Source organism: Stegostoma tigrinum, chromosome 32 (assembly GCF_030684315.1).
Source record: "Stegostoma tigrinum isolate sSteTig4 chromosome 32, sSteTig4.hap1, whole genome shotgun sequence".
NCBI classification, from domain to species: domain Eukaryota; kingdom Metazoa; phylum Chordata; class Chondrichthyes; order Orectolobiformes; family Stegostomatidae; genus Stegostoma; species Stegostoma tigrinum.
In genome coordinates, this window is record NC_081385.1 from 383117 (window position 1) to 410845 (window position 27729).

The following is a 27729-nucleotide window of genomic DNA, read 5'->3' on the forward strand; positions in this document are numbered from 1 at the left end:
AGCAGTCTCTTAAATGACCCCAATGACCTTGCTTCCACAACTGCTGCTGGCAGTTGTGAAGGAAAAGACAGAGTTAATGTTTTGAGTCCGGTGACCCTTCCTCAGAACCAATGGATGCTATCACCACGACCAGGTTCTTTCCATGAGTTAAGGAAAATAGAAGAAAACAAAAATGAGAAAAGAGAGAAAAAAGAAAATACATTTAAAGGAAGGTGGATAGAGCAGACAAGCCCAGGGCTCAGAAGCCCTATTCCACCACCAAGATGTTGACTGTGGGGGATTCAATGATGGTTGAAAGGCCAAATGTTTTCTCCATTCCTTCCCTTTTCTGAGTGCGTGCAGTTTAGCCCCTATAAACTGACGCAATACATTTCCAGTGATTAAAAAGAAACCAGTTAAAGGGGGATCATTTTCCTGCTTAGTCACAATAATCTTTTAACACATACATGATTGAATAAAATATGCTTCCATGACATTTGCATTAAGACACAGATCAGGATTCAGAACAAAAAAGGTTAGAGTGCGCCCCGACATTCAATTTGATTACAGGTTAAAATATCTCAAGAAGTCCCAAACCCCACAATTGTGAGAAATCACAGATCAATACCTCAGCATTTGGATCAAGAAACAAAAGATCAGAAAAAGATTTTAGAACATTTTTAAAATAGTACATTCATGACTCACGTGGTTCCTGTCCCCATCCATGCAAATGTAACTTTCCAGCAGAATAGTAGAGAAATCCCAAGACCAGCATCAGACAAAGAGCCAGCAACAAATTGCGGACAGATCCCAGCAAACTCGTGATGAATGGTATGTTGCTAGGATCTCAACAGTATACAATTTCCATAAATGGACTGATGAAGGGATTCAATGGAGATAAATTTGCTGATGACACAAAGACAGGTAAGACAGAAAATGTGAAGAAGACATAAAGAGGCTACGAAGGGATAGTGATAGGTTAAGTGAGTGGGCAAGGATCTGGCAGGTAGACCGTAACGTGGAAAATGTGAAAGCCCTATTTTGGTGGGTAAACTGAAATAAAAACAAAGCATATGATCTAAACAGTGAGAGACTGCACAGCTCTGAGGTGCACAGGGATGTAGACGTCCTACAGCATGAAGTATAATGGTTAGTACGCAGATACAACAAGTAGGTAGTGAGGCTGATAGAACACTCCAGTTTATTGCAAGGCAAATTGAATGCATAGTTAGGGAGGCTATGGAAAGGCTCAGCAGTTCTGGCAGCATCTGTGAAGAAAAAAACAAAACAGAGTTAATGTTCTGGGTTCGGCGGCCCTTGCTCAGAACTGTTATGAGGAAGGGTCACTGGATCCGAAACATTAACTTCGATTTTTTCCTTCACAGATGCTGCCAGAGCTGCTGACCTTCCAGGAATTTCTGTTTTTGTTCCTAATTTACAGCATCTGCAGTTATTTTGGTTTTTATTAAGTGAAAGTTAGCTTTTGGTGCAGTTTGCATTGTGACAAAGAATTTCCTAAACCTGAAATTTATAAATTGCTAATTCTCAGGATGTGTCTGTAGCTGGCTGGGCCCAGAGAGGTTGGTGATGGGCTGCCTGCTTAAACACTGTTGTCCATGTGTCATTCCTCTGTCAGTCATTTGAGGAAACTGACAGTTTTGTGGGCCATTTAGGAGGGGTGTTGCAAGTGAGCCACATTACTATTGTTCAGGAGACAAGTATCACCCAGATTGAGCAACTTTTGGCAGGCTTCCTTCCCTAAAGGACATGAGTTGGCAAGTTGGGTTTTTCCAACTGGGTCATTCTGTCACAATTACTGAGACCAGCTCCTTACTACCAGATTTACTAAAACCGAACTAAATTCTTAAACTGATCTGATGGAATTTAACCATCTCATTCTCTGCATCAATAATCTGTAACTATAACAACTACACTCTCTGATTTTCTCCATAGATTTACTAATAAATATTGACAAGCCAAGGCTGCATTCATGTGGAGCCGCTGTAGATTGGGGTTAGACTGTAGAATCTACACAGAATCCAGTGTGTACCACATCATTAGCTCCACCTAGGAAGTAAGGAACAAAAAGGGAAAACGGAATCTGAAATGTTCTTTCTCTCTACAACAGGTAAAGAGACGTGTGGCTCTGTTTTAGAATTTTGCTTCTTCTCTTGTTAAAATCAAACTTGGTTCAGAAATTGACCTGGAAAATAAAATAAATTTCAGATTTCACAACAAACAACCTGACTGAATTGTAGCTTTACTACAGCCTCTAGCACCATCACCCAGCAACCAACGCTGCTCTCCCATGGCAGCAGCTACATGGGAACCCCATCCTCTGCAAGTTCTTCTCCAAGTCACTCACTATCCTGACTTGGAAATATACCACCATCCCTTCATTGTCACTGGGTCACGATCCTGAAACTCCCTAATAGTACAATGTGCACCTATATCCCAAACCTTGCAGTGGTTCAAGAAAGGAGCCCACCACCGTCTTCTCAAGGGCAATTAGTGACAGGCAATAAATGCTGGCCCCACCAGTGGTGTCTTTTTGATATGAATCAATATTCTTCCTGTCTGCACTCTGCAAGTAACCTTCAGGCCTGCACTTAGATTAGGCTTTTCACATCCCTCCCACTTCCTGCTGATCCAAAGACTTTCTGCAAGTTGCTACCTTGCCCATGAAAGCCAAAATTCTGCTCCAGCCACAGAATCTATTCTCAGCAGTTGGGCAGGAGTGGAGAATGGCAACCAGGCCAAGTGGCAGTACGGCGCTCCCTCGGCACTGACCCTCCGACAGCACCGCGCTCCCTCGTCAATGACCCTCTGACAGTGCCGCGCTCCCTTTGGGAGTATTAGCATGAACTTTATATTTGACTCTCTGCAATGGATCCTGAACCCAGAACCATTTCATCACCGAGTGTGCAATCACCAAGCCACACGGAGGTGAATGTTTGTCACCACAACGTGGTTTTCATATTCAATCAGGTACCTTCCTGGTGCGGTTTGTCAGGAGACAGCTGTTGTCTCTAACCCTTCAGTCAGAAGCTCTGGCTCATGGTCCGATTTCTGCAATTCCAACCTGTAAACAGAATGAGATGAAGGTGAAGGTCGGAAAACTGAGATCCTCAAGCCAATGTCTCTACCACTGGACATGAAATGACTGTGGCACAGAATAGAGTTCTGGGGCTCAGACTGTGGGCTTTGGGGGGTGAGTGAGATCATATTATTTTGAGGGTCCCCTCTTGAGGCTTCCATGAGAACTATTTATTGATTTTCATTTTCATTCCCTCATTTATTTGGTGTTACAATCATGTAGCAACAGTAGAGTCATAGAGATGTACTGCATTGAAATGGACCCTTTGGTCAAACTTGTCCATGACAACCAGATATCCTGAATTAATCTAGACCCATTTGCCAGCATTTGGCCCATTTCCCTCTAAACCTTTCCGACTCATATAACTATCCCTTTAAATGTTGCAGCTTCTATATTTCTAAAGACAGATTGAAATTTGGATACAAACCAGTGCAAGGTGAGAAGGATTCATCAACATCCTCAAATATAAACCGGCTATTAAACTTAAAGCCACAAACAGGAAAAAAAAACTAATTTCTCAGACATAATATTCAAATTGGTCCAAAAGAACAGGCATAAATTAGTATTAAATACCTAAGGAAAAAACCCCAAACATTCACTTTGACATACAAAAAGCCAGCCCTGTTAAACAGACCACTGGGGACTGGAGAGATTACACTTTAATGTCTAGTTCTGACATAGTCCCGGCACCAGCCTACCATTTGGGAAACTGCAACCTGATGACTCAAACATTAACTTTAAATTATCCAACTGACAATATCAACTACATGCATTACAAGTTACCGCAGGTAGCAGCTTCTGAATCCCTGCAGTTTTAAGCTAGAGATTCCACATTCATTTTCAAAGATTCCATTGTTGAAATTACTCTCTCCTACTTTGCAGCCTCACCCTCCAACTCCTAATCCCCAGCTTCCCAACCGCTGTCCTTAGCCCCCGCCAACACCTCCCATCCCCAGCTTCAAACATATTATCCCCCAACCGCACATTGCCCCCACACCTCTCAGCCCTTGACCCCACCCCACACCCCCACCATCCCCTGATCTTACTCCACCTCCCAACCTCAAACCCCGCCCACTCCTACACCACTAGCTTCACTCACCCCAGCAAGTGCCATTCACCTTTATAGAGCGCCTGTACTTGGAGGAGCTATCCCTCAGAGATTCTGACAGATCCACATTTGGAGGAGATCTGTTTCTAACTGGTTGGGCCTGGTGATTAAGACCAGAAGGTGTATGAGCAAAAATAGACCATTTAACCCATCATTCAATAGACTCTGGCTAATCTGATAATCCTTAGCTCCACTTTCCTGCCTTTTCCCCCATATCCTTTAATTCATTTACTGATTAAAAATCTGTCTACCTCAGATCTGAATATACTTAATGACCCACTTCTACAGCCCTCCACACATTCACTCCTCTCCTCATCAGTCTTAAATTTCTGACTCCTTACTCAGACATTGTCCCCTCTGGTCCTAGACTCTCCCACAAACGGAAACAATTTCTCCACACCTACCCTATCAAGTCCCGTAAGAGTACAAGATATAGTAGCAGAATTAGGCAATTCGGCCCATCAAGTCTGATCCACCATTTGATCATGGATGATGTGTTTCTCAGCCCCATTCTTCTGCCTTCTCCCTGTAACCCTCGATCCTCTCACTAATCAAAGCCCATCAATCTCTGTCTTAAATACACTCAATAATTTGGCCTCCGCAGCTCTCAGTGGTAATGATTCCCACAGCTTCCACCCTTTGGCTGAAGAAATTTGTCCTCATCTCAGTTCTAAAAGGATCGTTCCTTCACTCTGAAGCTGTAACCTCAGGTCTTGGTCTTTCCTACTGGTGGAAGCATCTTGTTCAAGTCTACTCCATCCCGGTCTCTCAGTATTCCGTAAATTTCAATCAGATCCCTCATATCTTTCTAAACTCCAAGTGCAGACCTAGAGTCCCCAATCGGTTCCCATGTGGCAAGCCCTTTATCCCTGCAGTCATCCTTATAAATGTTCTCTTGATCCCACCTCCCCCCCGCCCCACTGTCCAGTACATCCTCCTTACTTACGGGGACCAAAACTGCTCACAGTATACCAAATGAAGTCTGACCAGAGTGTTATACAGCCTCAGCAGTGCAAACCTGACCTTGTACTCTAGCTCTCTTGAAATGAATGCAAACATTGTATTTGCTTTCCTAACTGCCAACTAAACCTGCACATTAACCTTAAGAGAATCCTGAACTAGAACTCCCAAATCCCTTTATGCTTCAGATTTCCGAAGCCTCTCTCCATTTAGAAAATGGTCTATGCCTTTATGCTTAAGGCTATTAGAAATAGGAGCAGAAATTATACAATTCAATCATGGCTGATAATTATCTCAACCCCATACTCCTGCTTTCTTTTGTCAAGGATTGACGCCCTTGACAATCAAGAACCTACTTATCTCTGTCTTAAATATACTCAATGACCTGACCTCCACAGCCTTCTGTGGCAATGAATTCTATGAATTCACCACTCTCTGACTGAAGAAGTTTCTGTTCTTTGGCGACACGGTGGCTCAGTGGTTAGCACTGCAGCCTCACAGCACCAGGGACCCAGGTTCAATTCTAGCCTCGGGTGTCTGTCTGTGTGGAGTTTGCACATTCTCCCCGTGTCTGCGTGGGTTTCCTCCCACATTCCAAAGATGTGCAGGTTAGGTGGATTGGCCATGCTAAATTGCCCGTAGTGTTCAGGGAGGTGTAGATTAGGTCAGTTATAGGGGGATGGGTCTGTGTGGGATGCACTGAGGTTCGGTGTGGACTTGTTGGGCAGAGGGCCTGTTTGCACACTGTAGGGATTCTATGTTCATTTCTGCTCCAAAAGGTCTTGCCTTTATGTTAAAACTGTACCCTTGGGCCCTATTCTTCCTATCAAAGTACACAACCTCATACTTTCCCACATTATATTCCACCTGCTACTTCTTTGCCCAGTCTCCAAGCCTGTCCAAGTCCTTCCACAGCCTCCCTGCCTCCTCAACACTACCTGTCCTACCGCCTATCTTACATGTTACAAACAGGTCACTTCTCATTCTTCTACATTCTAAAAAGGATAGGCTTAATCTAGTCAACCTCTCCTCCATGAGACCATCCCTCGGTACCTGCTACCTCCCGAGTCAACCTTCTCTACATTGCCTCCAATGCTAGTGTACCATTCCTTAGGTCAGAGGCCCAAGTGGGAAGTGGGTGGATTGGGAGTTGGGGAGGGATGGGGAAAGAGGGGCCCCATGCGGTCTTTCCAAACTCCAGTACCTTTGGCGATTTCCGGCCTGCAGCATTAAAATGGTGAAAGTGTCTGCAGCTTGAGGAAGCTGGAAGGGCATTGCAGGAAGTCAGTTCCTTCCACCCCTCCACCATGAACCCCACCCCACCGCCCCACAACCTCCCCTGCCCCAACACCCCCCAACCACCCAACCCCCACAACCTCCCATGCCCCAACCACCCCACCCACCCACCCACAACCTCCCCTGCCCCAACCCCCCCAACCACCCACCCACAACCTCACCTGCCCCAAACCCCCCAACCACCCACAACCTCATCTGCCCCAAACCCCCCAACCACCCACAACCTCACCTGCCCCAAACCCCCCAACCACCCACAACCTCATCTGCCCCAAACTCCCCCAACCATGCACCCACCCACAACCTCACCTGCCCTAAACACCCCCCAACAACCCACCCACCCACAACCTCCCCTGCCCCAAACCCCCCCAACCACGCACACACCCACAACCTCACCTGCCCCAAACCCCCCAACCACCCACCCACCCACCCACAACCACACCTGCCCCAAACCACCCCAACCACCCACCCACAACCTCACCTGTCCCAAACCCCCCCAACCACCCACCCACCCACAACCTCACCTGCCCCAAACCCCCCAACCACCCACCCACCCACAACCTCACATGCCCCAAACCCCCCAACCACCCACCCACCCACAACTTCATCTGCCCCAAACCCCCCCAACCACCCACCCACCCACAAACTCATCTGCCCTAAACACCCCCCAACCACCCACCCACCCACAACCTCCCCTGCCCCAAACCCCCCCAACCACCCACCCACCCACAACCTCACCTGCCCCAAACCCCCCAACCACCCACCCACCCACCCACAACCTCCCCTGCCCCAACCCCCCCAACCACCCACCCACCCACAACCGCCACTGCCCTAAACCCTCCCAACCACCCAGCCACCACCTCCCCTGCCCCAACCCCCCAAACACCCACCCACCCACAACCACCCCTGCCCCAAATCCCCCCAACCACCCACAACCTCCCCTGCCCCAACCCCCCCCAACCACCCACCCACCCACAACCTCCCCTGCCCCAAAACTCCCCAACCAACCACCCACCCACAACCTCCCCTGCCCCAACACACCCAAACAACCACCCACGACCTCCCCTGCCCCAACTCCGCCAACCAACCACCCACGACCTCCCCTGCCTTAATCCCCCTCCAACCACCCACCCACCCACAACCTCCCCTGCCTTAATCCCCCTCCAACCACCCACCCACCCACGACCTCCCCTGCCTTAATCCCCCTCCAACCACCCACCCACCCACAACCTCCCCTGCCTTAATCCCCCCCAACCACGCACCCACCCACAACCTCACCTGCCCTAAACACCCCCCAACCACCCACCCACCCACAACCTCCCCTGCCCCAAACCCCCCCAACCACGCACACACCCACAACCTCACCTGCCCCAAACCCCCCAACCACCCACCCGCCCACCCACAACCACCCCTGCCCCAAACCCCCCCAACCACCCACCCACAACCTCACCTGCCCCAAACCCCCCAACCACCCACCCACCCACCCACAACCTCCCCTGCCCCAACCCCCCCCAACCACCCACCCACAACCTCTCCTGCCCCAAACCCCCCAACCACCCACCCACCCACAACCGCCACTGCCCCAAACCCCCCCAACCACCCACCCACCACCTCCCCTGCCCCAACCCCCCCAAACACCCACCCACCCACAACCACCCCTGCACCAAACCCCCCAACCACCCACAACCTCCCCTGCCCCAACCCCCCCAACCACTCACCCACAACTGCCACTGCCCCAACCACAACCTCCCCTGCCCCAAACCCCCCAACCAACCACCCACCCACAACCTCACCTGCCCCAACGCCCCCCAACCACCCACCTATCCACCCACAACCTCCCCTGCCCCAATATCCCCCAGCCACTCACCCACAACCTCCCCTGCCCCAAACCCCCAACCACCCACCCACCCACCCACAACCTCCCCTGCCCCAACCCTCCCAACCATCCACAACCTCACCTGCCCCAACACCCCCAACCACCCACTCACCCACAACCGCCCCTGCCCCAACCACAACCTCCCCTGCCCCAACCCTCCCAACTAACCACCCACCCACCCACAACCTCATCTGCCCCAACACTCCCCAACCACCCACCCACAACCTCACCTGTCCCAACCTCACGTGCCCCAAATCCCGCAACCACCCACCCACCCACCCACAACCATCCCTGCCCCAACACCCCCACCACACACAGCCTCCCCTGACCCAATCCCCCACCACCCCCGCCTCCCAACCCCAGTGGCTTCTTACCCGTTCTGAAGTTCATAATGGAGTTCCTTGTCCTCCTCATACTCCTCATCTTCCTGCTCCTGCTGCTCCCGGTTCTTACGAACAAGTTGAACAGCAACCACTGCGATAACAATCAGCACCACCAGGCCTGTGGCACATCCAATCACAATCCCCAGGATCGTCATCTCCGAGTATGTGACTACAAACACAGAACATAGAGAGAGATCTTAAACCCAGTGTCCAAGTGATATCTTACTCCCCAACAGCACAAAAAGATCCCAGTGCCCATCCTCAATCTCATTGTGGATTGACAGGTGTCAGAACAAGCCAGGGACAACGTTGGAGACAGGGATTGTGAGGATATGATCAGACAAGTCTCTCCAACAATTACATAGGTCACTATCGCTCACTACCCCACACACACATTACACCGGGGATTATGTAATCAAAGACATTGAGGATCACGGCATATTGCAACTGACAAGTTTTGAGAAAATTTGTAGCTCAGGTTGAGCTTCTGGATGTGAGTTTGCTTGCTGAGCTGGAAGGTTAGTTTTCAGACGTTTCATCACCATTCTAGGTAACATCATCAGTGAGCCTCCGACGAAGCGCTGGTGTTATGTCCCGCTTTCTATTTATCTGGTTAGGTAATAATCTGTTTAGCTAATAGAAAGCAGGACATAACACCAGCGCTTCGTCGGAGGCTCACTGATGGTGTTATCTAGAATGGTGACGAAACGTCTGAAAACTAACCTTCCAGCTCAGCGAGCAAACTCACATCCATTGCAACTAACGTTTGGAAAGAGATTGCATCACAGCCAAGGGGGCAGGACAAGGGTATAGAGAATGGGGGCGAGCGGAGAGCAGATGGGGTGTTCTTTGCCAGAGGTTTAGGTCTGCAGTGAGGATAGTAAGACAAAGGTCAGGACTCTAGACTCGGACACATTCATTTTTCATTTCACTAATTCCCTGAGGGGGAAATGTATACAATGGATCAGCTGTAAGAAAAGGTGCCGGTGCTCAAAGTTGCTGGACTAGACAATCACCGGCTGAGATATTGATCCGAATCTCTCCTTTGTAATTTATAATCACTGTCACTGATTAACTCTGGCCAGTTGGCAGCACCCACACTTTCACCTGAAACCAAAGACCTAAGGACAATAATCTTAGTACAACAGAGGGAGTGCTGCACTGTCGGAGGGTCAGCGCCAAGGGAGTGCCGCACTGTTGGAGGGTCAGTCCTGAGGGAGTGGGCACTGTCGGAGGATCAGTCCTGAGGGAGTGTTGCACAGTCGGAGGGTCAGTCCTGAGGGAGTGGGCACTGTCGGAGGGTCAGTCCTGAGGGAGTGCTGCACTGTCGGAGGGTCAGTGCTGAGGGAGTGGGCACTGTCGGAGGGTCAGCGCCAAGGGAGCGCCGCACTGTCGGAGGGTCAGCGCCGAGGGAGTGGGCACTGTCGGAGGGTCAGTCCTGACGGAGCGGGCACTGTCAGAAATTGTTGTCTTTTTGTTCAGATGTTAAGTCGAGGGCTGAGCTGTCTTCTCAGGTGAACATAAAATCTCCATGGTACTGTTTTAAATATGAACAGCAGCTTCTTTCTGTTGTCCTTGGCCAATGTTTAACACCAAGCAACATTAAACCAGGGTTAAAGTTAAAGTTAAGTATCACATAAGTACTGGCAAGAATGTTTTGCCATTGCAAGATATCCCTCCTGTACAGTAACAGTGGTTACAATGTTAAAATACTCCACTGGAAACAAAGCACTTTGGAAGTCCAGAAATGGTGAAAGGTACTATTTAAATGCAAATTTTCATTTTGTAATTCTGATGTGAATCCCACAGCTGAGATATTGCTGAATAAAACCAGCACTAGGAGCTCGCATCTCAACACCCTTAACAAACCTTTATGGACAACAGTCAGTTTGATTTCTCCAGCGATCCCATGTACATCTGGGGGATTCTTTACACTGCACACAAAGGTTCCATTGTCCGTGAATTGCAGGTTACTGATAGTAATTGATCCATCCTTTTTCCAAATGTTGCCAGACCAGGATATACGATCCTTAAAACGACCTCCAGGAGGTGGGAATGGCTCCTCATGATAATAAAAGACCTGTGTGAAAGGGAGAGGGTTTTACAGGATTCACAATTCATTGCAGCTTAGTGTATGGGAGCTGTCCCTGTCCTGGGAGTATTTGACAGGGGACAGTGAAAAAGCAGCCTTACTCTGAATGTAACCCCATGCTCTCCTTGTCCTGGAAACGTTTGATAGGGATAGAGTAGACAGAGCTTTACTCCATATCTAACTCAGTGGTAGGATAACCTAATTGCTCTACAGAAATGTCAGAGAAGATTCAGACAAATGTTGTCAGGATTGAAAACTCATTGGAAAGATTGGATTGGTCAAGGTTATTCCTGGGGTCACCACTGTTGAGAAACTGAACTGGACCAGCCACATAAACACAGTGGCTACAACAGCAGGTCATAGGCTAGGGATACAGAGGTCAGTGTTGGGATGATAACTTTTCACTTTATACATCAATGATCTAGATGAAGGAACTATGGACATTCCAGCAAATTTTGCAGACAATACAAAGATAGGTGCAGGGACAGGTGGTATTGAGGAGGTGTGGAGGCTGCAAAAGGATTTGGACAGGTTAGCAGAGTGGACAAAGGAGTGGCAGATGAAGTACAATGTGGGAAAGTGTGTGGTCATGCACTTCGGTAAGAAGAACAAAAGCATAGACTATTTTCTACATGGGGAGAAAATTCAGAAGTCTGAAGTGCAAAGAGACTTGGGTGTTCTTGTCCAGGATTCTCTCAAGGTAAACTTGCAGGTTGAGTCAGTAGTTAGGAAGGCAAATACAATGTTTGCATTTATTTCAAGAGGGCTAGATATAAAAGCAGGGATGTACTCCTAAGGCTTTGTAAGGCTCTGGTCAGACCACATTTAGAGTATTGTGAGCAGTTTTAGGCCCCATACTTCAGTACAGATGTACTGGCCCTGGAGCAGGTTCAAAAGAGGTTCACAAGAATGATCCCAAGAATGAAAGGCTTAGTACAAGGAATATTTAAGGACTCTAGAGATTGAAAGATATGAGGGGATCGAATTGAAACTTACAGAATACTGAATGGTCTGGGCAGAGTGGATGTTTGGAAGGTGTTCCCATTGGTAGGAGAGACTAGGACCAGAGAATACAGCCTTAGAGTAAAGGGAAGGCCGTTTAGAATGGAGATAAGGAGAAACTACTTCAGCCAGGAGGTGATGAATCTACGGAATTCACTGCCTCAGAATGCTGTGGAGGTTAGGTCATTGAGTATATTTAAGACAGAGATTGATAGGTTCTTGATTGTCAAAGGGATCAAAGGTTACGGGCAGAAAGTGGGAGAATGAGGTTGAGAAACCTATCAGCCATGATTGAATGGCAGAGTAGACTCGATGGGCCAAATGGCCTAATTTCTGTTCCTATGTCTTACGAAATACTGTGGCGAGTAACTCCACTAAGCTTGTCCACAGTGCATGAGGCATAAGTCACAGATGTGATGGAATATTCCCTACTTACCTGGAAGGGTGCAGCTCTGACAATACTCAAGAAGCTTGACACCATCCAGGACATAGCAGCCTACTTGATTGGCACCACATTCACAAATATCCACTCCCTCCACACCACACTCAGTAGCAGCAGTGTGTACCACTTACAAGATGCACTGCAGGAATTCACCAAGCCTGCTTCAACTGCACCTTCCAAACCCATGACTATTTCCATCTGGAAGGACAAGGGCAGCAGCTACATGGGAACACCAACCCCTGCAAGTTCCCCTCCAAGCCACTCACCATCCTGACTTGGAAATGTATCACCATTCCTTCATTGTGATTGGGTCAAAAGCCTGGAATTCCTTCCCTGAGGGCATTGTGGGTCAACCCACAGCACATGGACTACAGCGGCTCAAGGACAACTAGGGATGAGCAATAAGCACTGACCTAATTATACCCGTATTTCAGGACAGCAGTAAAAAAACCAAGAGAACAAAGTGTGGGGCTGGATGAACACAGCAGGCCAAGCAGCATCTCAGGAGCACAAAAGCTGACGTTTCGGCCCCAGACCCTTCATGAGAGCTGAAGAAGGGTCCAGGCCCGAAACGTCAGCTTCTGTGCTCCTGAGATGCTGCTTGGCCTGCTGTGTTCATCCAGCTCCACACTTTGTTATCTTGGATTCTCCAGCATCTGCAGTTCCCATTACCACTCTTCAGTTATGTAAATATCTCCATTCAATCTCTCGTGACCTTCCCAGCTCAAATTATCTCCACATTCACACAAAGTCCTTATTTCTGGAGCTCAGTAAATGTCGCTGATTCATGAGCTGCCTGTTGCTGGCGACACAGTTCTTCAGGTACTGGCTGTTTCTGTTTCTGGTTTGGACCTTATTCCTCAGCATGTTACCGGGCAGTACCAGGAACTGGGTTAGCCATACCAGCCTAAGGCTGTGGCGTCTGCCCTGCTTTATATTCAGCTCAGACAGGCCCTGGTTGCCCCTGCAGCATGTGTGGTCACAGGCAGAATTCGGTGACTTTTGATTGAGAGTGACTGAGATTGGCCACGGACCGTGGAAATGTGAGGCCCACACATTTAAATAAAAACAGCATTACTGTTCTGCCTTTCGACTTGACAGACAGTGCAGGGGTGAATGGAATGCAATCACTTTTTACAGCAGATATTGAAATTCACCCGAGAAGGAGTTGACTCATTGCTCGGTGGAAGTTCCAGTTGAACATTTCACCAGCAATGAGCCAACAATATTGACCTTTTCACATGATCAAGGCTGAGGACATTCTGACATTTTCATGACACCATCATGAAAACTGTTTCATATCTGCATCACCAACATTTTGGAAGTTTGACTTCAAAATAGGGACAAGTAGGTGTCAGTTATTTCTGAGGGATTTTCCATTGAATTAAAAGTTTTAAATGTCCTCTAGGATCAGTGATTTAAATCCAGTACTTATTACAGGGCAGGTAACTGTGGACCCCTAGGGTGTGAATGGACAAATGTTGATCCTTTTGGCTTTATAAAGTTAATGGTAGAGTACACATGTAATGCTTTATTTTCAGCTCAGAAGATTCTGAGAAGAGGAAGTTTAATTCAGTTCAGGTTTGAGTTCAGAAACAAGTTTAGTTTTTCGCAGAGAACCAGTCACCTTTGGCTTGCAAAACTTCCAAACTGGGCAAATTTGGTCAGAAAATGTGTAGGCTATTAGAACTGAGTGTATTCTGGCTCTCAGGTTTATTGTAAAAGTTACATCAGCAGATTAAGAGAGGACTCATCGAACTGTCTCCACAGTCTATAGGACAGAAACTGTAAGGAGTTAAACAGGTGGAACCTTAAAGAGTTGAGATAGAGAAGTAATTCTCCTGAAATTGAATCCGTGTAAAGATTAGTGTCAGGAAACATGTTGTAACTTGGTTCTGTTGTGTGTAAATTGTTATATATGTTTAGGCTATTCAGTCTTCTTATTTCTGCCAATCTGCTAAAAATGTCTGCTCTGCTGTTTCAGAAAACTGCAACCTTCAATGAAAATGTTTCAGTGACCGCTTTAATTAACTAAATAAAAAAGAAAATATGATCCATCAGCCCAGGTTTCACCTGGAGATCTGATATTACCATTGGAATCATAACAGTAAGAAATGAATCAGCAATGAGTGAGATTCCTGTTAAGGCTGGGTGAATGCAGGTGACTTGTACCTGGTATGAGAAGCGTATGAGATCCCCACAAGATACTTACAGACTCCTCATTGCTGCTTTCAGGGTGTCGAAAGTGCCAGGTGACAGTGGTTCGCTTGCTGACAGGAGAGCTGGACTGAAACGTGCATTTCAAGCGTTTCTCGGTGCCATTCCGAGCTTCAACATTCCCACTGGTGTAAATATTAACAGCAGCAACATCACTGATACCTGCACAGAAACCGCAACATTTATTCCTTATTATCACATTGATGCATATTCAGCAGGAGAAATTCATTGCCTCTAATTAATCAATTCAAACAGTAATATACTGAATAAATACTGACCCTGTATGGTTACACAGTGAGTGACCCTAATCCTGCTGAATAAACACCAACTCTGTACAGTTATCCTTACAAGTAAGGTCAGGAGATATACAGAAGGAGTTGTCTAAACCAGCCTAGAAATCTATGGCAGACATTTAAGCATATATTTCATAATGCTTAGCAAAAATTCATCAGGGGCAAAAAGAAAGCATTGATGAGAAGAATGAACCGGAATGTGACTCCAGACCCACAGTCACATGGTTGACTCTTAAATGAATGGCCTCTCAAAGACCAAGCGAACCCCCCAGCTCTAGAGTAGTTAGGGATGGCAACAAATGCTGTTCTTGCCAGTAAAAAGACAATTGCGCTGTTTGTTGGTTCCTTGGGATCTTATTCTCTGATCTGCCATTTAGTAAATTTCCTGCACAGTTGGCAGTATTATCTCCTCCTGGTTTTTTGTCCAATTGGAATGACTAGTCCCAGGATTGCTATGGGTGCCGGAATTGTAACAAGCGCTTATTTTCCTGAGCAGCACTCATTTTCAGTAAACGAAAATGTCAAACATTGGCAGGCACAAAACAAACAAGGTTCAATCTCAGAAATACAAAGCTTGATAGATCGGTACAGAGATTGCCAGCAATTGTGTGTTACTTACTAACCCAGTGTCTACCAAGTGACTGGGAGTTAATGGTCAGAATGCTCCTAGGTTCTTGCTGCTTGTGTGGATGAGAGTGGAGACTTAAGGAAGATGGCCAAAGTGACGTCAGCATCTTGGAACAAGAGGTCATTCAAATGGGGTGAGCAAATAGGAATACAGCTGTGGTGGGGGGCAGTATTACTGGGGGAATAGTGACTGTTCCCAGGAGTTAAAAGGCAGTCAGAAATTAGTGTGGGTGGAATGGGCTTCAGTTCATGGGGCAATGGCATCAGGACTGAGGGGCTTCATTTGAATGGCGTTGGGAATCCCGGCGAATGAACAATTAGGGCCATAGATTGTGTTTCAAACTAATTACAGGGGAAGGTTTGGGAGAGGAGAAAATGGCAGATTTACAAGATATTTATTCAAATAACGATACCCAGAATGGGACATAAAGGGACAGAGTGTACAAGCACAGAAAAACAGCAGTAAATAGGATTTAAAGGGGAAAAATGACAGAAGCCAAAATTCATTGTTCTTTACTTGAACAAAGTAAATGAATTAACAGCAAAAATACAGGTTAATGAGTACGATCTTACAGCCAGTACAGAGACATGGTGAGGTAATAGGAACAGCCGATGCCAGAGTCTGAGATAACAAGGTGTAGAGCTGGATGAATACAGCAGGCCAAGCAGCATCAGAGGAGCAGGAAGGCTGATGCTTCGGGTCTGAACCCTTCTTCAGAAAATAGTAACTAGGAGGTCAAATGCACAGATGACACAAATCACTGGTGGAAAGGCCAGCTGTGCGAGGGATATAAACAGGAGTATAGAGAGTCAGAGAGACTGATTGGTTGAGCAAGCAGGCAAAAAGTTGGCAAATGGAGTATAATGTGGGAAAATGTGAAGGGAGAACAAAAGAACAGAACATCATTTAAATGGAGAAAAACTGCAGAAAGCTGCAGTGAGACCAACTTAAGACTGAGATCAGGAGGAATTGGTTCTCTCAGAGGGTTGAGTGCCTTTGGCACTTGTTGCCACAGAGGGATGTGGGACAGAATCCTTGTGGATAGTTAGGACCGAGACAGATTCTTGATCAGTCAGGGAATCAATGGCTACAGGGAAAGGACAGGAAAGTGGACATGAGGAGTGTCAGATAACAAAGTGTGAAGCTGGATGAACACAGCAGGCCAAGCAGCATCTCAGGAGCACAAAAACTGATGTTTCGGCCCTAGACCCTTCATCAGAGAGGTTGGTCTAGGCCTGAAACGTCAGCTTTTGTGATCCTGAGATGCTGCTTGGCCTGCTGTGTTCATCCAGCTTCACACTTTGTTATCTTGGATTCTCCAGCATCTGCAGTTCCCATTATCTATGAGGAGTGTCAGATCAACCATGATCCAATTGAATGGCAGAGGGGATGCTGAAGGTCCACTCCTGTTCCTGCTTATGGTCTTCTTATGGATATGTAACTTTTTAAAAGGATAGGTAGGAAAGAATGGAGGGGTAGTGTAGCAGTTTCAGGGCAATCCCCAGTTTTGAAGGGAAGGACTGAAAGAAAATGGCCTTTTGTAAAGAACTGGTCAACCTGGCATCTGTGTAGGCATCTGGGGACAGAGCTCTTCAGAGGTATGAGAGAACGCAATCAACAAGCCGGCACTCGCTAGACATCGTATCCAGGGACAGGCATAGAAATGGTAATAAGCCAGAAACTGTGAACAATGGAGCCTATGCAGTTAATGGGATAACGACTTACTCTAATCTGAAAACAGTTTGGGAGGCTCCATGAAGTCATCAAAATTCCAGTGAAGGATGGTGTCGACCCTCTTGTTTCCATGAATGATGAGGTTAAACTGGCCCCAGCAATCACTGGAGATAATAAAATGTGAGGCTGGATGAACACAGCAGGCCCAGCAGCATCTCAGGAGCACAAAAGCTGATGTTTCGGGCCTAGACCCTTCATCAGAGAGGGGGATGGGGTGAGGGTACAGTGGATGCAGTATACCACATTGGCAGATGTCCAGTGTGGCTTCCTCTACATTGGGGAAACCAAGCGGAAGCTTGGGGACCGCTTTGCAGAACACCTCCGCTCAGTTCGCAATAAACCCAGTGTGGCTTCCTCTACATTGGGGAAACCAAGCGGAGGCTTGGGGACCGCTTTGCAGAACACCTCCGCTCGGTTCGCAATAAACCCAGTGTGGCTTCCTCTACATTGGGGAAACCAAGCGGAGGCTTGGGGACCGCTTTGCAGAACACCTCCGCTCGGTTCGCAATAAACAACTGCACCTCCCACTCGCAAACCATTTCCACTCCCCCTCCCATTCTTTAGATGACATGTCCATCATGGGCCTCCTGCAGTGCCACAATGATGCCACCCAAAGCTTGCAGGAACAGCAACTCATATTCCGCTTGGGAACCCTGCAGCCCAATGGTATCAATGTGGACTTCACCAGCTTCAAAATCTCCCCTTCCCCCACCGCATCCCAAAACCAGCCCAGTTCGTCCCCTCCCCTCACTGCACCACACAACCAGCCCAGCTCTTCCCCTTCACCCACTGCATCCCAAAACCAGTCCAACCTGTCTCTGCCTCCCTAACCTGTTCTTCCTCTCACCCATCCCTTCCTCCCACCCCAAGCCATACCTCCATTTCCTACCTACTAACCTCATCCCACCTCCTTGACCTGTCCGTCTTCCCTGGACTGACCTATCCCCTCCCTACCTCCCCACCTATACTCTCCTCTCCACCTATCTTCTTTTCTCTCCATCTTTGGTCTGCCTCCCCCTCTCTCCCTATTTATTCCAGAACCCTCACCCCATCCCCCTCTCTGATGAAGGGTCTCGCCCCGAAACGTCAGCTTTTGTGCTCCTGAGATGCTGCTGGGCCTGCTGTGTTCATCCAGCTCCACACTTTGTTATCTTGGATTCTCCAGCATCTGCAGTTCCCATTATCTCTGATACAATCACCGGAGATGCTTGTGGAACAGAATTACCCTGGGGGTGGGGGGGTGGGCCGGCCGACCCTTTGGAATCGCGAGGGTAAAAGGGCCAGCTATCAGCAGCTCTTCTCCTTTTCCACTCTCCTCGCCCGGAGCTCGCTGCTCCTCTGGACACCAACCCCCTGGGGCTGAAGACATCGACCCTATCTGCAATCTCAGACTCTGGAAGTCTGCAACAACACCTCAGGCAGAGAGGGAATCCCACCGGACAAGTGACAAGTCCCTCCGAGACTGTAAGAACCCTTTCCAGGCCTGGGACACTCGAACTCTGGAGTAGTTGGCTAGGCATGGGGGGGAGGAGGGTTTTGTGTGATTCCTAAAGTATAAGTTCATTGTAAATTGTGTAAGGTTAAAGATTTACATTGTGCCTGCTCCGGTTTTCTTATATTTTATGTCATAGTGTGGAGTATAAGTGTTATTAATGTATTGTGTGGATTGGGCAAGTTGAGTTTTGTTGTAATAAAGTTCACTGATAATTTTGAACTCAAATATTTGAGTCCATCTGTGCTCCTTCTGGGTACACCAACTTTGGCTGAGAGCACAGCAGATCCCAGATTATAAGATTATAATTCCAGTGTCAAGGACCGGATGGTGAGCCAGACGATTTGATCCGCCCACTCAAGGGGGATTGCTGGCCAGGGTGAGCAGTTTGATGTCTCTTGGGGGGTACTGCCTGAGTGGGTAGGTACCAGGTGGCTGTTATCCCATCAAAAAGAGAGGAAATCGCCCAGGCATTGGTGTTGGTCGCAATTACTGTGCGGAGATAAGTTCCAACTCACTGGTCAGACTATAAACAGTGAATTCGGTTCAGCGGTCTCTCCAGCAGAGTTGCCCTAGTTCAGCAGTCTGGGTCTTTGAAGATTCACAGCCTGCTGTAGACAGACCATCACAGTAAGTTGGGGAAGCCCATACACCAGCCTGAGTGCGGAGTACAGGAAAGAGACTCTCCACAGCAGCCTTGTTAGTTCAGCATGAAATAAGTTTGATAGCAAGAAATGATCTTGAGTTGAAGATGCAGAATCCAAATGGGTGCAGGAAAGAAATAAAAACAAGACAAAGCTACCAGTAGAAGTAGACTAGAGGCCCCCCAACAGTAACTATACTGTAGGACAAAGAATAAATCAGGTTTAATGTAAAAAAGACAGTACATTAAATATAGGTGACTTTCATCTTAATGTAGATTGGAAAATCAAACTGGCAGAGGTAGCCACAAGGAAGCATTCATGGAATGTTCCGGATAGTTTTCTTGAACAATATGTGATGGATCCAACCAAGGATCAGGCTATTTTGAATCTGGTAACATATAACGAGGCAGGTTTAAAAACAATCTCAGAGTAAAAAACCCCTGGGAAACAGTGACCATAACATGGTGGAGTTTAGTATTCAGTTCGAAAGTGAGACATTTGGGTTGGAAACAAATGTGCTCAACATAAATACAAGTAATTACAAAAGAAGTACGGTAGGGTTGGCTGGAGGGGGCTGAGAAAGGTGGTTAGCAGGAAAGGTGGCAGACATTTAAAGAAATTGCTTTATGACTCACAGCAAAGAAATGTCCCAGTGAGGAAGTCACTACAGAGATAGTAGATGCCCAGGTCATAATCTCCCAGGAATCTTTAGATTCTGGAAACATCCCAGAAGATTGGAAAACAGTTAATGTAACACTTAAAAATGGGAGGGAGATTAAATAAAAACACTGGTAACACAGACAAGTTAACACAATATTTGGCATTGCAAAAATGTGGGTCTAACATAAATGATAAATAGCAAATCATTTAGAAATACTAAATGCTATCAAGGAGAGACAATATTTCTCCATGGAGCGGAAATCATGCCTGAAAAATTTATTAGCATTCTTTGAAGTAACAAGCCAGATAGATAAAGAAGAACAAGTAGCTGTAATATATTTGTATTTCCAAAAGGCATTTGATAACATTCCACACATTAGGCTGCTTAATAAGGCAAGGTCCAAGGTAATGTGATAGTATATTAACATGAATAGAGGATTGCTGAATTCATAGGAAACAGAGAGGTGGGCTAAAGAGGGCATTTTCATGCTGCCAACTGTAACAAATGGTTACAAAATACATGAATAACTTGGAAAAGGAAGTTGATTTTGTGTCAACCACAAACTTGGCTATAATACAAATAGATGGCAAGGCAAGTGGAGAGGACAGCACAAAATCTACACAGACATAGAGATAAATTAAGCAAATGAGCATAAAAAGCTTAGCAAATGGACCAATGTGGGAAAATGTGAGGTAATGAACTTTGGCAGGAAGAATGGAGGTGTTGAATATTAATTGAATGGAGAAAGCCTGCAGAACGTTGTAGCACAGAGTAATTTGGGAACCCTCATGCATAAAAGCACAAAAAGCTACCATCTGAGTTCAGTCAGTAATTGGAATGCAAATGAAACGTTGGCAATTATTTCCAAAGGAAATGGAATATATAAATAGGGACATCTTGCTCAAACAATATGAGTAAGACCACAGCCTGATTACTGTGAACAGTTTTGGAGTCTCTTATCAGAAGAAAAATATCCTGGCATTGGAAGTAGTCCAGAGAAGGTTTATTCAGCCAATCCCGGGTATGGAGAGACTGTCTAATGAGGAGATGTTCAGTAGGTTGGAGCTTAAAATGATGAGAGGCAACCTTATTGAAACATACAAGATTCTTAGGGGCCTACCACGCTAGATATGTTCAGGCTGTTTGCTTTTGTGGGGGAGCCTAGCACCAGAGGGCATTGTCTCAGAGTAGGGGGTCATATCCACTGAGCTGCCCGGCTACAGTTCAGACATTTTGTTACCATGCTAGCTAACATCATCAATGCGGCCTCTGATGAAGCGATGTTGTTCTACTCCACTTAGAATTTATGAGATCAGGTCTGTTGAGGTGTTGTGTGTCACTTCTGGTTCTTTTCTCACAAAGGTTTGCATATGGAGTCAAATTCCACACATTTATTGATTGCATTACGAGTGGAGAACCAGGCCTCTAGGAATTCCCAGGCATGTCAATGGTGTTGGCTTGACCTAGGATGGTCACAACATCACATTTAAGTTGATGGCCTTTGTTGTCAGAACACTCAAATGAGAGAAAGTTGGTCATGTCTTTTAGCTGCCAGCTGGTGTTCGTGTAATCCGGATGGCTACTTTCCTTCCTGTCTAGCCGATGTAATGTTTTTGGCAGGCCTTGCACTGTATTTTGTGCACTACATTGATCCTGCATGTTGTAGGTAGAGAATTTTTGGTCCTTGTGATTGTTTATCATAGTGTGGCTTTGGGTTTGTGAACTATCCTAATTCCTGGTGGTCACAGGAGTCTTATTGTCAGTTCCGATATGTTGACATATGCTAATGGTAAATTGGGACAAGGTAATCATAGTAGCCCAAGCCAAAAACATAGACAAGCACTGGAATTCCCAGAAGCATGGTTCTTAACTCCCAATGCACAATCAACAAACACATGGAATTGGACCCCATACACAAACTCGTACAGAACAAAGCCAGAAATGACAGTACTCACCAGAACAGACCGGACAGTATGAATTCCAAGCAGAGTAGAACAACTTTGCTTCATCAGAAGCCTAACTGATATTACCTAGCAGTGACAAAACATCTAAACGAGAACAAGCCAGCTCGGCAAGCAAGTCAACAACCTCATCCACAACCCAAGCTACAGATCTTTGTTAAAACTTTAAATATGGTCGAGTGGCCAATGTATTAGGTTGTATTGTGTCTTCTTGGTCTTGCCTATTAATAGGCATGTGCGAATGAAGTTGGTGGGGCATCCATTGATAGTGAAGACCTTATATAGGTGCTCTTCCTCCTTCTTGTGAAGTTCAGGTGTGTTGCAGTGGGTTGTGGTCTGTTTGAACAGTGTCCTTACACAGCTTTGTTTGTGGACATTGGGGTGATTGCTGTGGAAATTGAGGATTTGGTCAGTGTGGGTTGCCTTACTATATACTGTGGTTTGGAATTCCCCGTTCATCATTCGTTCTACCCTGGAATCTCAGAATGGAAGTTGATTCTTGTTTTCCTCTTCTCTTATGGATTTGATCCCGGTGAATATATTGTCGATGAGGTAGAGTGTCTCTTCTAACTTGGTGCGTTTAATAATGACAAATGTGTCATTCATGTATCATATCCAGAGTTTTGGCTGTATGGGGGTGGGGCGGTGGTGTGTCCATTCCAGTCTTTGCATGACCGTTTCTGCAATAAATCCTGAGAATGACAACCCCATTGGTGTACCATTAATCTGTTTGTATACCTGACTGTTAAAAGGCAAAGTGTGTGGTGAGGCATAGTTCCAGTAGTCTAAGTAAGTTGTCCTTGCTGATGGAGCTGTTGGTCAGCGTTCCTTTTTCCTCTAGTAATGTGGCCAGTGTTTCTGGCTAGTCAGATATCAATGGATGTGAATAGCACTGTAACGTCAAGGGATATCATAATCTTGTCACTGTTGATTTTGATGGTCTGAGATTATTAAGGAATTCCTGGGTTGAGTGGATGTGACTATCCTTGCTCAAGGCGACCTTAGTCACGCACGGGAATTCCTGGAGGCCTGGTTCTCCATCCATAACGCAAGCAATACCATGTGGAATTAGAACACATATACAAACCCTTGCAAATCGTAGAGAACCAGAAATGGCACAAAACACATCAACAGACATGATCATATAAATACCAAGCAGAGTGGAACAATATCGCTTCTTCAGAGGCCCCACTGATGACATCACCTAACATGGTGACAAAACATCTGAACTGTTACTGGCTGGATCGGCGAGCAAGTCAACAACCACATCCTCAATCCGAGCTACAGATCTTCATAAGAATCTTATGGGATCATACATGTAGGATGGAGGTGAGGAGGAATGTCTTCTCTCAAAAGAAGGTTGTAAGTCTGCGGAATCCTTTACTACAGAGGGCTGTCGATGCTGAGCGAGGTTGATAGAAGCAGTGTTTTTTAAAATCAGTAAGGAATTCAAGAGTTATGGGGAAAAAGGCAGGAAGGTGGAGTTAAGAATTATTAGGGCAGCCATAATATCACTGGGAGCAGAACAGACTGGATCACCTGAATGGCTCACTTCTGTTCCTACACCTTATAGGTCACAACATTGAGATTTTCATTTCTGAACTCACTTGTATCTTAATCCTAAATTTATACAATTCTTCCCGGATTACCACCAGTGTAATTACTGGTCACCTTGCCTTGTACTGGCCAGATGTGCGAGCCACTGTCCCCATATACACACTGGGCACTGAGTCCATTACATTGCTCTGAGTCTGGAGTCACATGAGGAATGGCGGTAGATTTCCTGAAAAGGCATTAGTGAACCAGCTGGTGTTTTACGACAATCCAATAGTTCGGTCACCGTAGTTGCAGATTGAATTACCACATCTGCAGATAATAGTTTGAACTCTTATCGCTGAATTGTTTCTGCTACAAATCGAGACAGAACCATTGCTCTGAAGCTGGAGTGCATTCTATTTAAAACCAAATTCAATGAGATCGTGGTGATCTGTATCTTAACAATACGCCTCTATTATTTTCAGTAATTCTTAAAAGAAACAGCTGCAGATGACAACTTTTTGGAATGTTGGAGAAGTGATTTCTTCGAGCTGGGAACTTGGTTTAACATGGCCCGGGAGGGAGAGTTTCACTGAGCGGGTTTGGGGCTGTTTGCTTCCTTTAACACTACGACCAGATCCAGTCAGAGGATCGCAACTCCGACATTCCCTGTCCATCCAGCAATCCGCTCAAAAAAAAAACACAGCCAACTTCTGAGGAACATTTTAAAGATACCCTTCCCTCACTTGGAATGACTGCTTCCTCCCCTCCCAGAGAAAGGTTCCTGCTGGATCACAAAATGGAGCAGATTGCTCGCTCCGAGCCCGGTTGCCACTTCCTGGTCCCTGAACCTGTGCCACACACTCACCTGGAAATATTACGGCCAGGGCCAGCAGCCAGAGCGGGCTCTGGGAACACATCGGAAACTGCTAATCCTAGTCCCCTCTCACGGCCAGCCCCAGTTAGAATTGTGGAGAACAGCAGGTGAGAGGCGGAGCAGGACAGTATGTTACAGAAGGGCTGGTCTCACTCCCAACTCCCGGGCACTGAGCCAAGAGGTGGGACCACACATTTAAAAAGTCAATGCACAACTGCCCCTGCCACCGTCAGTTTCACTACAGCACGGCTCCCTGGTCACTGCACTTGGCTTTAAGAACCGCGTCCTACACACCACAAATTATAATTACATTTTAATCAGTGTAATATCATTGAATAAAGATGAGCAGAACTCAGACGGAAAAAAAACTGTTAAAGCTGAGCTTGGCGTTAAAGGGAATACGATTGGAACATGATTAAGAAAGAAGTAGATTTCTAGAGGCGAGAGATGTGGGGGCGTGGAGTGTGGTGTGCAGATAGAGGGTCAGTTATGATGTGATGAAAGACAGAACAGGCTCAATAGGGCCGAATGGTTTATAGCTGCTCCTATTTTATCTGCATCAAGGAATGTCAGCCCAGGTTCCCCAGTAAAACTATTCCAGAGTACGTGGTGTCAGAGATAATGGGAACTGCAGATGCTGGAGAATTCCAAGATAATGAAATGTGAGGCTGGCTGAACACAGCAGGCCCAGCAGCATCTCAGAAGCACAAAAGCTGACGTTTCGGGCCTAGACCCTTCATCAGAGAGGTGATGGCTTCAGAGAGTGGTCAATAATTTAGATGAAAGAATTTAAAGAATCATCAATGATATCACATCCTAGACCCGTGTACAAGAATCTGACAAATATAATATTGAGGAACAGCACTGCGCAAGGGTCGAACGCTGGACACATCCAGAGACAGGTTCTTGGTCAGAATCGTAGCTAAACTCCCCCATTAATCATGGAGTGGTGAGGCTTGACCTGCTTACTTGACAGGTCTTAATGAGGTTGCGACATGCAATAAAGTTTAAATCATTGTTTCAATGGCGGGTTGTCCGTGAGATTTCTTCATAAATCACTGAATTAAAGGGAATTTGTGGTGATTACCGACAGAAAATTCCACTCTGGCAAACGCCCCACACGAGCCAGCTTTGTGTGTGTGTGAGAAAGAGAGAGAGAGAGTCAGTCAGTGAGTTTGTGTGTAAGTCTGTGTGTGGTATGGGTGTGTCTAAACCTATGTGTATGAGTAATGGGTATGAGTGTGATTGTGGGCAGATAGAGTGTGTGTGTAGGATTTATGTAAGAGTATGTGTGTGAGGTGTAGGTGTGAATGTGAGTGAGAGTGTGCGCAACTGCGTGAGTGGGCGTGACTGGGAGGTGTGAACGAGGGGGAGTGTAGGTGTGGGTGTGAGGTGTGAGTGGGGTGTGTGGGTGTGAGTGTGAGGTGCGTGAGGGCGGGGGTGAATGGGTGGGGTGTGGGTGTGAGGTGTGAGTGGGGGGGTGTGGGTGTGAGGAGTGAGTGAGGGTGGGGTGTGGGTGTGAGGTGTGAGTGAGGGTGGGGGTGTGAGTGAGTGTGGAGTGTGGGTGTGAGGTGTGAGTGGGGGGTTGTGGGTGTGAGGAGTGAGTGAATGTGGGTGTGAGGAGTGAGTGAGGGCGGGGGGTGTGAGTGAGTGTGGGGCGTGGGTGTGAGGTGTGAGCGATGGGGGGTGTGTGTGTGAGGTGTGAGTGAGGGGCAGTGATGGGGGGTGTGTGTGTGAGGTGTGAGTGAGGGGCAGTGATGGGGGGTGTGTGTGTGAGGTGTGAGTGAGGGCGGGGGTGTGGGTGTGAGGTGTAAGTGAGAGTGGGTATGAGGTGTGAGCGAGGGGGGGTGTGGGTGTGAGGTGTGAGTGCGGGGGTGCTGTGGCTGTGGGTGTGAGGTATGAGCGAGGGGGGGTGTGGGTGTGGGTTTGAGGTGTGAGTGAAGGCGGGGGTGTAAGGGTGGGGTGTGGGGTGTGTGGGTGTGAGGTGTGAGTGCGGGTGGGGTGTGGGTGTGGGTGTGAGGTGTGAGTGAGAGCGGGGGTGTGAGTGAGGGATGGGTGTGGGTGTGAGGTGTGAGTGGGGGTGTGTGGGTGTGGGTGTGAGGTGGTGGTGTGGGTGTGATGTGTGAGTGAGGGTGGGTGTTAGTGTGAAGTGTGCGTGAGGTGGGGTGTGAGTGTGAGGTGTGAGGGGGGTGTGGTTGTGGGTGTGAGGTGTGAGTGAGGGCGGGGATGTGGGTGTGAGGTGTGAGTGAGGGCAGGCGTGTGAGGGTGTGGTGTGAGTGAGGGTGGGGTATGGGTGTGGGTGGGGTATGGGTGTGGGTGTGAGGTGTGAGTGGAAGGGGTGTGGGCATGAGGTGTGAGGTGTGAGTGAGGTGTGGGTGTGAGGTGTGAGCGAGGTGGGGTGTGGGTGTGTGTGTGAGTTGTGAGTGAGGGGGGTGTGGGTGTGGGTATGAGATGTGAGTGAGGGCAGGGGTGTGGGTGTGAGGTGTGAGTGAGGGCGAGGGTGTGAGGGTGGGGTATGAGGTGTGAGTGAGGGTGGGAGTGTGAGTGTGAGGTGTGTGAGGGCGGGGGTGTGAGTGAGGGTGGGGTGTGGGTGTGAGGTGTGAGTGGGGGCAGGGATGTGGGAGTGAGGTGTGAGTGAGGGCAGGCATGTGAGTGAGAGTGGGGTGTGTCTGTGAGGTGTGAGTGAGGGTGGGGTGTGAGTGAGGGTGGGGTGTGAGGGAGGGTGGGGTATGCTTGTGGGTGTGAGGTGTGAGTGGGAGGGGTGTGGGTGTGAATGAGGGCAGGGGTGTGAGTGAGGGTTGGGTGTGGGTGTGAGGTGTGCGTGAGGGTGGGGGAGTGAGGGAGGGGTGTAGGTGTGGGTGTGAGGTGTGAGCGAGGGCGGTGTGTGGGTGTGAGGTGTGAGTGAGGGTGTGTGTGGGTGTGAGGTGTGAGTGAGGGTGGGTGTGGGTGTGAGGTGAGTGAGGCGGGGTTTGGGTGTGAGGTGAGGGTGAGTGCATGTGAGTGAGGGTTGGGTGTGGGTGTGAGGTGTGAGTGAGGGTGGTTTGTGAGGTATGAGTGAGGTGGGGGTGGTGTGGGTGTGAGGTGTGAGTGACGGTGGGTGTGGGTGTGGGTGTGAGGTGTGAGTGAGGGTGGGTGTGGGTTTGAGGGAGTGGTGTTGGTGTGGGTGTGAGATAGGGCGGGGGTGTGAGTGAGGCTGGGGTGTGGGTGTGGGTGTGAGGTGTAAGAGGGGGTGGTGTGGGTGTGAAGTGTGAGGGTGGGTGTGAGTGTGAGGTGTGAGTGAGAGTGTGTGTGAGTGTGAGGTGTGAGTGAGGGGGGTGTGGGCGTGGGTGTGAGTTTTGAGTGAGGAGGGTGTGGGCGTGGGTGTGAGGTGTGAGTGAGGGTGGGTTTGGGTGTGAGGTGTCGGTGTGAGGTGTGAGGGTGGGTGTGAATGTGAGGTGTGAGTGAGGGGTGGTGT

General features: G+C 47.6%; 1 protein-coding gene across 1 annotated transcript; it reads right to left on the reverse strand.

Annotated features, from left to right (window-relative positions):
- Nucleotides 1-656: 656 nt before the first annotated feature.
- LOC125466849 (myelin protein zero-like protein 2) lies at nt 657-24415 on the reverse strand. The gene is made up of 6 exons (XM_048561949.2): nt 24267-24415; nt 14445-14611; nt 10566-10776; nt 8688-8865; nt 2972-3061; nt 657-2182 (listed from the first exon to the last, which is right to left on the reverse strand). The coding sequence occupies exons 1-5, from the start codon at nt 24316-24318 to the stop codon at nt 2989-2991; spliced, it is 681 nt and encodes a 226-aa protein (XP_048417906.1). The 5' UTR covers nt 24319-24415; the 3' UTR covers nt 657-2182; nt 2972-2988.
- Between the last annotated feature and the right edge of the window lie 3314 nt (nt 24416-27729).